This window comes from Rhyacophila brunnea, unplaced genomic scaffold (genome assembly GCF_057557595.1).
Source record: "Rhyacophila brunnea isolate RB1 unplaced genomic scaffold, BYU_Rbru_1.0 scaffold_6, whole genome shotgun sequence".
Classification (NCBI taxonomy): domain Eukaryota; kingdom Metazoa; phylum Arthropoda; class Insecta; order Trichoptera; family Rhyacophilidae; genus Rhyacophila; species Rhyacophila brunnea.
The window spans coordinates 47,898,953-47,912,011 of record NW_028233276.1 but is presented as its reverse complement, the minus strand read 5'-3'; the positions used below and the strand labels follow the sequence as shown (position 1 = coordinate 47,912,011).

At 31.4% G+C, this 13,059-nt stretch overlaps 1 protein-coding gene across 1 annotated transcript; it reads right to left on the bottom strand.

Annotated features, from left to right (window-relative positions):
- Positions 1 to 2,693: 2,693 nt before the first annotated feature.
- On the bottom strand, positions 2,694 to 11,454 carry Cht5 (Chitinase 5). The gene is made up of 12 exons (XM_085957259.1): positions 11,403 to 11,454; positions 10,661 to 10,728; positions 10,083 to 10,252; positions 9,546 to 9,711; positions 8,948 to 9,170; positions 8,265 to 8,388; positions 6,755 to 6,952; positions 5,653 to 5,734; positions 5,088 to 5,299; positions 4,574 to 4,738; positions 3,706 to 3,777; positions 2,694 to 3,260 (listed from the first exon to the last, which is right to left on the bottom strand). Exons 2-12 carry the CDS (start codon positions 10,719 to 10,721, stop codon positions 3,135 to 3,137), a joined length of 1,599 nt encoding a protein of 532 aa, XP_085813385.1. The 5' UTR covers positions 10,722 to 10,728; positions 11,403 to 11,454; the 3' UTR covers positions 2,694 to 3,134.
- Between the last annotated feature and the right edge of the window lie 1,605 nt (positions 11,455 to 13,059).

The window sequence follows — 13,059 nt, the reverse complement described above, 5'->3', positions numbered from 1 at the left end:
TTATTAAATTATGTAGATTAAGGACTATAAATGCTTTTTATTTCATTCAACACATTGGATTGAAAAGTTATTATTTGTAGGTGAATTTATTTTGTAAATATAAAATATATTTCTCGACATCTATTACACATATTTTTCTTGATAGGTTTATGAATACGAACGCTGCTCAAAGATATACATATTACATACATAAATTTGAAAACACTTCTGAGAAAATATAGAATATTAAGATCCATTGGTTAAAATTTGTCGCAACTAAGCATGACGCCTAGAGCATAGTGGTCTATGTGCATGGGCGCGAAACCAGAGAATTGCAGGTTCGATTCCTGCTGGGTGTGTTACTTTTTTCAAAAAAGGTTTTTTTCTATTGATTATAATATATTTTGTCAGAAGTGTTTTCAAAATTATATATGTTCAATAATTAGAATGTTACATTCTTAAATTTTGCGAATTATTCATTGATTAAATAAAATATTCAATTACAAACAATACGTCATATTTTGTTCGTTCAAAATATCAAAAATATATCAAATAATCGTGAAAGTCTCAAGCAATTATTTATCCATTCTATAATTCACTTCATAAATATCAGAAGTGGTTATTTATTTCATACCACTCTGTAGCAAGGTCCTTCTAACCGAGGATCTGTGTAAAGAGGCGGCAGTCAATGAAATAAAATAGATGGTCAAAATTAAGCAACCTCCTGAATGTTAATCTCGAGCAATTTATTTAATTTCGGTTATATCTACCATCACATAATTACTGAGCACGGCTCTGCCTGAATTATTTCGGATTATTTGCCTCGGAAAAGTTATACTTTTTTAATGTTTTAATACACTTATTAAATTATTTTTCAGCTCGGTTAAAATAACACCAAACGATAAGTCGTTGGTTACTTAAATTTATTTTCTTTGTGAGGTGTATCCAAGAAAACAGATAGTCGTGAAACCAATGATTACTAATTAATCGAACTGACGTTTTCTTCTATGGTATGGAAGTATTGACTATAAACCAAGAGATGTCACGGAGACTTGAAGCTTTCGAGACGTGGCTGTATAGGCGCATCCTCAAAAATTCCTTGGACTGACCAGGTGACAAATGTTGAAGTTCTCAATCGAATGGGGAAGGGCCGAGAAGTTCTACGTAGTATAAAAACCAGGAAACTACAGTACCTCGGCCACATTATGAGAGCACAAAAATGCAGCATTCCCCAACTTGTCATTCAAGGAAAGATCAATGGGAAGCGTAGCAGAGGACGGCGCCGCATTTCGTGGCTTAAGAACCTCCATGATTGGTACGAGTGCAGCTCCACTGAACTGTTCCGGGTAGCAGACGACAAAGATAAGATCGCCTTGATGGTGGCCGACCTCCGCTAGGGGATGGCACAATAAGAAAAAGACGTTTTCTTGGTAGAGCTTCATTATAATAATACACGTGAATAAAAATAGCTATTGTTCCCATTTCAAATCTGTGGATACTTTCTAAACTTCAAAAACACTAGGAAACGTTCCTTTATCTTTATATTCACTATAAAAACAGAATCAACATTTTGTCGAAGCGGCAATTTTCACTAACTTTAAAAATAAGAAGTATTTATATGAGATTGGTACATTATTTATTTGAAAACAACATTCCACTAATTGAATTACAGAACTAGATATTGATTCAAAACAAATATAAATAAAGTACTACCATAAATACAATGAAAATTCTATACGGCTTCAATACTTCCCTACTGTCTACGTACATATTTAATGATTTCTATTAAATTTCTGTCGTATAAGTGTTTTCAAACTAATTACCGGACAATGTCTAAATTGTATATCAATAATTAAATTTGATGTCTACGAAATAATGTGTGCACAAAATAAATAATTAAAAGATAAAAAGAACTTTTTATATACAACGTTTTCAAATTTTCTGTTGAATTTTTATGCTCAAACTTGTACTTGATATTAAGTAACTAAAAAACAAACAAACAAATTAATATAGAATACCGAAATGTCATTTTGACATTTCATTTTGATTTCCATGGTAACGCACGTATATATTAATAATTTTGTTGCTAGGACCACCCCCTTAGCAACCAATAATACTCTTTTACTTTTTACGGATTTTTCTGAAATAACTTTCCATACAAAACAGAATTAACTGAAAATGAATTCAATTCTGCTTAAAGATGGCTAAAGGTATTAAAAGAATGCATTGGCATCGTGTTCTGATATATTCTAAAAGTTTCAAATGTCTAGCTAGTCGGGAAGTTAGTTAAAAATCGATTGCAAGATTTGTACTGGACAAACAACCACCGGACAAACAAGAATACGAGCTAATAAAAACGTTGTAAAAATAGATATTACCTATTACATATTTGATGACAATTTCATGGATTTACCTATATAGTTAGCTCTAAGATCTGATGTCTAACCCTCCAGAATATTTTATATCGGTATTTCTTAACAGATCTCTTTTAAAACTTTTATTAATTCTAAATAATAGTCAAATGATGAAAATATACTTTTGAATAATCAGAATAAAATGCCAATAATTTTAACTTATTATACTTATCATTCAGTACACATTCTTTGCCAAAGTTATGCAAATATATGCTCAAAGTTGTGCGATATTTTTACCTGTTGTAGACCTTTTACTATTAAAAATAAGAATTAAAAATGAAACAAATAATATTTTTTCTTCATAATTTTATTTCAAAACATGAATTATCACTGCCTATATTCATATAATATAGGTATGATAAATTATCACAAACAAAAAAATCATGTTCAATTATAGAACTAGACCGTAACAGAAAACATTGTTAACAATACAATAATTACATAAATGGCACTTGTGTATAGTATACTAATCAATACATAATATACATTTTTTTTTAATTCCAGACAATCATTATTATAATATATTTCTAGATAGAATTGTATTGTTTAATATTTTTCTATTGAATTTTCAATTACCAAATATACCTTATACACAATATTAAAAATAAAATTGTTAATTTGAAAAAGAAAAAAAATCAATTAGTAAAATATAAATTATTATTTTCTATCTAAGTCTATCGATAAAATGAAATAGGTGGATAAATGGAACGATAGTAATGTATTTCACTCGGCGGTAGTAAACTATTGGTTTCTGCACTCTGGCCTGTCAGAGTTTTCTGGCCAGTCGCAGACTTGGGTCTGGGTGTTGAAGACGGTTCCTGGTCTGCACGAGAACAGCACAGCTTGGCCGTTGACGCACCTCCAGTACTGCAAATGAAAACATTTTCATTATGGTAAATGAATTTTGTATATTGCTACCCCGTGGACTGGATGCTTAGATATGGCTTAGATCGCGAAATTTTGGGCTGTGTTAAATATATTCATTTATTGTTTGATTTACCGCAAGATATCAATGAATGTCTAAACAAAAATTTCACCGTCGTTAATTAATAAAAATGACAATTTATCTTAATAGCTTCATATCGAGGACACATAGGTACATTCATAGTCGTTAATATCCCATAAACTACTCCACATTTCTTATAATTCTGTCACAATCAATATAGATTTTTCTAGCCCACTTTTACCCATTTTTTTTTTACCCCAAATGCAAAAAAAATACATGTCAATTAATATTTTTGTTCCACAGAATAAATAACACGTATCTACTACTTTAGAGGAGTATTTATAGTGTAAATAATAGGTACAATACCTTTTCGCAAGACTCGTGAGGAATGAAGTCATTTGTGCCAGTACACTCAACCTCGTTGCCTCCGGGATTTGCCTGGAATAGAAAAACAATGAAAATTATTTAACAATATCAAAAACAGATACATATTTAAACATATTTAATTTCAATTTCCTAAATTGGAGATCCGCACAGAGTTTGTATCAATAATGAGTACCAGTGGCGTGCGGTCAATAAATGCTGTGGATGCTTAGCATCCTCAAAAATAAAAAGCACTATATAATAATAATATCATGTAAGTATTTAATGCTCAGCTTTAGTATACATTTTGCTTAACTTCACTTATCGAAAGGTTATAATATATTATTAATACTATGTAAATATTTTAGTTTATATAAGAGCTATCGCCCTGCAACACTGCAAACCTTACTACCTCAATTAATAGCAGCTGTCCACTAAGATTCAATTAGTTGCGAAACCCTAAGTTGATAATATATCTCAAAAAGTACTTAGTTATGGTGTGTCTTTTTTTAAACAGAATCCCTTCAAGGAAAGGTCATCTCACACTCCTGGTGAACAACATAAGTTAGGTAATTCTTCGAAATAATCTATGGTAAAAATGGCTCAATATCTTTAAGTATTTCGACGGCCTAGTGCTTGAGTTATAGCAGAAACACATTATTAGAACTATGAATAATAATAATATTATGGGCCCTTACCCGGCACTCCCAATCGGTCTAAAAAGATTCTAGGTATTTCTAATTTCTACAACAAAGAATGCTACATTCTTAAATCACAATATCTATGTTCAGTCTTCAATAAACCATAATTCCATTATGTGATTAAGATTCAATTTACTAAGCTAATAAACTAATGAAGAGATTTGACTCACCTCTGTAGTAGTAGTTGTCGTCGGCGTTGTTGGTGACTGTGTAGTGCTACTATCTGGCTTCGACGTGGTGGATTGTTGAGTAGGCTTCGTGGGCATGGAAGTGGTGGAAGGAAGGGGTCCTTCATTTGGATCTGGAGGAGTGGTTGGTGGGCGATCCCATTCAGGCTGCAAAATAATAAAAAGAGTTTGATATCAATAATCCAATCACAACTTCTAAATACATATTAATAAGCTTTATCATACTGATATACAAAACAGTTCACTGGGAAGTTAACCAATTCAATCATTAAATATTATCTACTCATTTAATTTCAGGTTATTTTACAACTCACTAATATTTTAATCAATGTATCAAAAATGAAGAATAAATTTTCACAATACTTATTTGGATAACTCATAACCCCTTGTGCAGTCAAAAACCCGAGATCACTCCAGACGAACTAATATGTTAACACATCAATAGAAATATTTTTAGAGTTAGTTATTATATACAAAATAATAATGCTTTAATTACCCTAGGAGTGGTAGTTCCAGTAGGGGTTGGCACCATGTAGGTAGACATGGAGTCGTGCATGATCTTCATAAGGGGGTTGACTGCTCCGCAGACGCCTCTGAAGTCATCCATGTCGATGGCCCATGTCATGGCTCCCAGGTAGCCCTTAGTCTTCAGCCAGTCCATCTTGATCTGCACACTCTTGGGGTTCTCATAACCGACCCATTGTGTTCCTGAATCAATCGTTACAATATCGTTACGACAAGTTATATCTAGACATTAGGCAATTTATAATAATCACTTTCCGAAAAAAAAAATTTTAGTCGATATAAAATATGTAGAATTAAATATTGAAATGGAACAAGTAAATTCTATCTGAATTAACTAGCTAGCATAAATTTATTTGTTTACTTAACTAATTATTATATTATTGATGTAATGGTTCGGATTATTCAGTGAATTGGATATTTGAAATATTAAACAAATGTTTTAATACAAATTAATTCAAGTACACACTAATTGTGCAATAAACTAATATGGTTATATTATTAATGAGTTGTATTACATTATTTAGTTATATATTTACCTTTGTATGCGAATGGACATTTTCCAATATCGTCCCACCGTTCAGTCCATCCGTTATTTTCCTTTTGAATCTCCATACAGATCTAAAGAAATATAAAAGTATCTTTTAGACCTTTCAAATAAAATCAGTTTGAAATACTTCTTGTCAATTAAAATGGCTTTAACATTCAATTAGTCCCTTCTTATTCATGTTATTTCAAATAAACACTGAAAAAACATGTCGCTATATTATCTTTTATATTCAATATATAAAAATATTTTTACAAGTAAGCAATAATTATCTCCAATGTTTAAAGTAACTCAGGAACTTCAACTAAATAAGAAAAGGTCTAAATAACACGGACGTATCAGTGGCGAAGGGCAGAGGTAGGCTGTTAAGAACCGACATAAAGATCGCACACTAAACTTTGTCAGTCATACGTATTTGTTTTTATTGAACTAAATTTTTAAAAATCTATTATACCCTGCCTAAGACAAGCCATAATAGTTTCGGTATGCTATGGGCGATCTGATAAAAATAGTGCACACTTTCTCAGTCATACTTGTTTGTTTTCGTTGAATTAAGAATACATTATATTACAGCTGGTATTGGTTAGCGTTTTTATATTCATTAACCCCTGTCTGGACCAAACCATAATCGTTAAAAATATTTTTCTATTTATAAAATATCCAAAATTACATATGTATGATTTATTTTTAGATATTTTATAGATATAAGACTAGTTTTTGACTGTTATTTATTATTATTATTAAATGAAAATAAATACATATGGCTGAGATAGTTCAGTATCCATTATTTATGTCGGATCTTAACAGCCTACCTCCACCTTTCGCCACCGGGATGTATAGTTTATCTCCACACATTTTTTTTAAATACATTGTCATTGCAAAGTTTATCATTGATCGTCCATAAAAAAGTGATAGAATGTATCCTTATGTCAGACGCCAGCATCAAAGGATTGATCAAGCAAGGATTGCAATACATACTTATTTTTGACCAGCGTCCAACACCCCTTGACAAGTCAACCCTGCAGGGCTACGTGATGAGGAGATGGTTGTACTACTATTAAACATTACGTTGATAGGAATGAGTTTTTTTTCACCTCATAGTATGACCAGAATCCAGTAGCGTTGGTGAAAGGTGCTGGATCTCCGCCGCCAGCCTCCTTATTGATGTAAGTTCCGAGCTCGTAGTTGGTGTTTCCCGCAGACAGGGTGAAAGAGCGTCCGTAGAAGGGGATTCCGACGACCAGTTTGTCAGCTGCGCAGCCCATGTTCTCCCACAGTCGGAGACCATCATTCTAAACACAAATGAATACGCAGTCTTTGAAGAAATTCTCATTTTTTAGTGTTTACGATATTACTTTTTTTCGTTTACTTTTCCAAAAAGCTGACTTTATATGGGTAATAATAAATCAGAAAGTTAACGTAAGGCAAGAAAAATCTCTCTGTGGAGGCCCATTTATGATCTTCTCAGGATCGAATATGGTGAAAAAAAATCTTTCCTAATTGAATCGATGAGTACGATTGCCAACTCAGAAAAAGTGAAATCAAATACGTAGTAAATATAACATCGCATAGATGAGGACGATTCTCATCAACCGTGATTGAATTCTTAATTTATTAAAAATTCTTGCGAATATCAATATATTGATCGCGATGTCATGATAATGTGATTATCTATATCTCTTTGAATCTGGTCCAAAAGTCTGTAATAACAAGATTTTTTTTAATAAGCAGCATGTATCATAATACACACAAGATGTACTATAATGACAAAAGTAACATAAACTATATTTTTAAGTTATACTTCTTTAGACGCGTTTGGAAAATCAGATCAGAGTGTATTTTTGGCGTGTGACATGTAACAGATAATTTATTTTTTCACACAAAAAAACACACCCGGTTGGATTCGAACCAACGATTGTTCAGTTATCAGCCGAACGCGCAACTATTACGCCACAGAATGATACTGCAATAGTGACGATTATACAGTATAATATTATAGTTTAGAATTGTTCCGTTGCTAGGCAGCGAATTTATTATTGTCGGCCATTTGCAATTCCTTACGTAAACAAACTATTTAACGTCATAGTGGCAGTTTACTTTAAAAATAAAAACAACGATAAATAATTATATAATTTAGTAATATAAGTTAAAGTGTATAGAAATAAATCAACGGCGTTCCAATAAGCGGTCTTTTTTCTTGAGTGTGTAATTTAACAAGATAATTAAGAGCTAGCCGAAGAATCTAGTTTATCACAAGTTTTGTTACGCCAAAGAAGTATAACTTCTAACGCGCGTACATAAGTAAGTACACATACCGATTTTTTTATTCAACGAATAATTCATACGATTTAAAAATGTAACATTCTTTTATATAATCTGAAAATACTTATGTGAAATATGTAACCACTAGAAAAAATCTTTTTGAATAAAATACGACACCCAGTAGGATTTGAACTAGGATGTGTGCCTGATCTATATAACCAATAACACAATAAATAATTCACTGGCATACAACCTGATATTATGACTGTAATAGTTGTATACATATTGAGATGTTTAATTCATTATTTACTATCAAAAATAGAGTAACTGATTTTTATTTACCACATTGAGTGTTTCGTATGCCCATTGGTCATGGGGTCTCTTATAGAGTGGACTGTGAACATCAGCGAATCCTGCCCAGTTTCCTCTCAAGTCATATGACATCACGTGGATAGCATCGAGCAGACTGAAAAAAAGGATATTTCATTTATGTAATTATCATCATTATGGGTCGATTCATTGCCCATAGTTCCCTTCATTCTTTTCTGTCTTAATCAGTTTGTTGATCCAACGGGCTTATAGCAGATTAGTGCCTCGTGACTATCCCATAATGATTGCATTTGTCAAACGATTATCCATCCTACGAGTGACATATCAAACCTATTGCTATCCCATCATTATATTCCGTTGATTGCTTTCATATCCATTATTATCTTGTGTGACCTTTCTACGTTGTGCCTAACATACACATTCGTATGCCACGTTGTGTTAGGTACTCTTAATTGTTGAATCAGTATCACACCATGCATACCTCCCACTTTTAGCAATCAACAAATACGTTCGTTTGTTTCCGAGATACACTTCAATTTAAGTACCACTGATAAGGATCGAGTTTGAGTCAGCAAATCATTTTATCATTTATGTAATTATATTACAACAACAGTGCGCATTAACTTTACTTTCATGGATAATGATTTAAAATTAACGCAACCTTTTTCAGATAATAGTACTTTCATATAACTTACTCGCAAAGTTCTGGAACATGATATCCTTCTTGCAGTCTGAATTTGGCAAGTGGCACAGCCATGGTGATCTCCCATCCCTTTCCTTCCCTGGTGAAAGCCCTCCTCAACTCTTCGACGAAGTAGAAGAACATGTTCTTGTCTCCGAACGAGCCTCCTCTGTCTGCTGCTCCGGGGTACTCCCAATCAAGATCGAAACCGTCGAACTTGTATTTGTTCATGAATGCTGTAAAAATCATTATTCTTTACTCGTATAATTCTTCGTTTTTAACTTCGGATTTTAACTTAATAACTATGATATATAATATGTAATAGTAATAACTATTAAAGACAATAATAATTAATAATGGCAACATGTCAATAAATATTGGTAATGCGTGTAGCAAAAGGCCAAATCAAAAATTACGAAAAATACTATATGCATAAAAGGAATTTTGAATCGTATGGATGAATAGCTTGAAATCCAAAGTTTAGGTTGTTAATATTATTTATAATAATTAATTCCTATACTCCGCGCCTAATTTTCACTTGTATACCTGAGTTTTCAAGCCGTTGCCTCACATAATTTAGTGTGAATAATTATTAACAATTGAATACGCACCGACGATGCTGTTGATAAATGTGGTTCTCCTCGATTTTTCAGCGACCATATGGGAATATTTCTCTCCACCTTCCGCCCATCCTCCGACGGCGATTTCTAGCTGGATGTGAGGGTACTTTGTCCTCAGCGCTGTGAAGTTTGAGAATCCATTCTGCTGAACGTCCAACTGAAATGCAGATAGACACATTCAAATAAGTAATTCTCTCGGCTGAAGGAACTGCATAGATGTCAGATTTAATGAGCAATTAGACATCAGAGATATTAGTCTTCTGGCGGTTTTATCTCCATTAAAGAAATGAACAGGACTGAAACTAGTCAGAACACTATTTACAAAATTTAATAATAAATTAATATAGTAAACTTAAACTTAAGTTAAACTGAAATAAGCTGAACTTAAAATCAATTAAAAATGGAATTGATAAATCAAATTACTTGTTCACTGTCTTACAAATTGGGGAGTTCAAGACATTTTCTGTGTCGTATGAATAAACAAATGAATAATATGATGAAATAGACAAGTTATTTAAGCATAATTACCTCTGGATCGATGATGAGCACCTCTTGCGAAGTGCCATGGATGCCAATGAAGGAATAGATGACGTGAGTACAGAGGTCCACTGGAATATCTTCGATTCCGTACCTGCCAATGCCTGGACGGTACACCGCCCAATTACTGAAGTAGCAGACTATCCTGGCTGGCTGGTCAGCTGCAAATAGAAATTACATCGAGATTTATACTTTGAAGACAAAGGAACATATAGATCGCTAATAATAACGATACTATAACATTATGAAAGTGTAGACATGTATATACATTTTTTAAATTGAAAATTAATTTTCATCGACTACCAAGTAAATAATATAAATTTTCAATTATTCATATTCACAACCCGTAATATAAACCTATATTTTCAATATGTATATTGATTAGGTAAGTATGTAATTCATAAATATTATATATGATAATTGTTATTATTGTAACTTTATCTGATTTTTTTGTAATCTTTATTACAAGATATGTCATATTATCATTATAAATAGTTATGCAAAAACAAATAAGAGTAAAATCAAATCGATCCGAAAACAATATAATTTTAAATAGAGAATTTGCTTACCTGTTGCAAATGTAGCAGCCGCCAATACCAATAAAAGTGGTAACAAGGATTGCACCCCCATTTTTGATCTGAAATAAAACAAAGACATATTATTAGTGAAGAAAACAGAGTAAGTATAGATACTATTAGTTATTATTTTTTTGTATATCGTACACAATTTTCAAAATACTGTCTTCAAAATAAATTTTAGATTTCGAACAGTTTAAAATCAAATAAAAATATAATTTATAAATGAATAATAGAACGATTTCGATATGATTTTCCCCAATGACTGACAGGCATATTATTTATACTTTATTTCTACATAATCATAGCCGATATGTGATATTTATTTTGTCTATTAAATACAAGTCTATTTCAAATAGGTGTTTCACACATTTCATTCGATTAGAAGTGTGTATAAGAAAAATAAAATTACTTCATTTAAGTGAAAACTTTCACAATACCCAAGTTTGAAGCACTGAACTGATTGAATATTTTAGTAATATAATGTATAACAAAATCCAGGATTCTAGATACATACAAGAAAGAATAAAAGCCGTGTTGGGTTATAGGTGTAGCTTAAGTGAAGTTAATGTAAAGTGAAAAACGTCGTATCTAAGACGATTTCAATATCATCCATTTTTCGCGCTTATATTTCCCCTTGTAGGGTGTCAATACAAAAGTATTACCTGAAACGAGATCGATAAATAAATTGAATTTTCGCGCTACTTCGAAGAGAGGGGGAGGGACAAGTACTTACAATGTGAAAATTTAATGAAAAGCCAGGCGAGTAGATCTTATGGAACGGTCTAAGATACAAAACTGAACGGGAATGAAAAATGTCATCTTTTATATGAGAGCCTATTATGATCGTATCAATTTTCTTTTATCATGATGCTACGTCAAAGATAAGGGCCGCCTACAGACTATTTTTTAAATAATTATTTAATTCATATCCATTCGATGTATTTTGTTTACTCCATAACAAAATTAAAAACGTATTTGTATTAACTGATCGACAAGATTTTCAGAGCCAGGAGAAGAGGGCCTGTTGAAACTATGTCATTACATTACTTAAAATACAATTTTAAATTACACACTCCGATTTTTTTTTTAATTAATTTAATATGAACCATACCTTTTTTTTCGTAAAAGTTAGTCCATAGAGATAAATACATTGAGTTAATTATATATTCGTATTTTTTAGTTTAATGCAATATAATAATGTATTTGTGAGTAGAAACTTGCTAGATTTTTAGGTGAAGTCTGTAATGAGTTATGTTCCTCCATTTATCCACGCTGATGTTGCAATTCAAATGGAGATTCATATTTACCATTGTAAACAATAATAAAATACGGATATAGGTACTTATTATTTGCTCAATGAATCACGTACATATTATTACAATATTATTCTGGACAAATTTTGAATAATAAACAAAATATTTAACGATTCAAACAGACAGCCATTTCCTATTGTGTATATTAAATAACACAGTCAAGTCTTCAGTGTATTATCGCATCACATAACTAATCGATGGTCTAACATTGACACCTCGTATCTGACATTCAATATTTTTGATAGGAGTAGTTAAAATGTTATACATAAACTATTGAATGAAAATAAATAAAAACAAAACTGTAGTTATATTAAAAATAAACCAAATTATTTTTGCACTAAGCGTATTTTTGTTTTTATTTAATATCATTTAATAGTTTTGTATAACATTTTAACTACCCCCTGTCAAAAATATTGAATGTCAGATATAAGGTGTCAATGTTTGATCATCGTAATGTTATATTATAATCATTAGTATTTTTTACAAGTTAAGTTAGATTAACATTGATACTTCCATTTTCTGTTTCTATGTGGTTTTTATCCATAATATTACTACAATATGCAATTTGTTTTGCATTCAGTTCGGTATAATAAATTTGATCTTTCTAAGTCGCTTATAACTATTAAATTGAGACAATTTCCATAAAAAAATCATATACTTTATTAGCAGGCTGTGTTTAGTGGAAAATATATGTAACTATGTAGCGGGAAAATACACTTCTATTAATGAGCAGCATCAAAATTTCCGTTGTTGATTTTATACGACTATTTGAATACCTACAACTATTTTACTTGGAATTGTTAGGCAATATTTACTCGGTTTAATAAACCTAATAGAGTTAACTAAATGTATACATACATGCTCCGTAACAATCTTACAATGTATACATTATAATTAGTGAAAACAGTTCCCGATATGTATATACTAATATAGTATATTCGTCGATTTTCACACTTCTCATAACTTCAAACTATTTTGAAATATTCACATGAGGCAAGAAGAGAAGTCTACGTTATCTATGAACTCGTGAATCAAAATGCTAATAGAATATGAAAAATATCATATTAAAATCGGAAT

Bases quoted from the DNA above. Each gene is read 5' to 3' on its own strand.
- Cht5 (XM_085957259.1), bottom strand. From the start codon at position 10,721: ATGGGGGTGCAATCCTTGTTACCACTTTTATTGGTATTGGCGGCTGCT. The intron at 10,253-10,660 runs GTAAGCAAATTC...TTCTATTTGCAG, and splicing joins GGCTGCTACATTTGCAACAG to CTGACCAGCCAGCCAGGATA. The intron at 8,389-8,947 runs GTAAGTTATATG...CCTTTTTTTCAG, and splicing joins CATGTTCCAGAACTTTGCGA to TCTGCTCGATGCTATCCACG.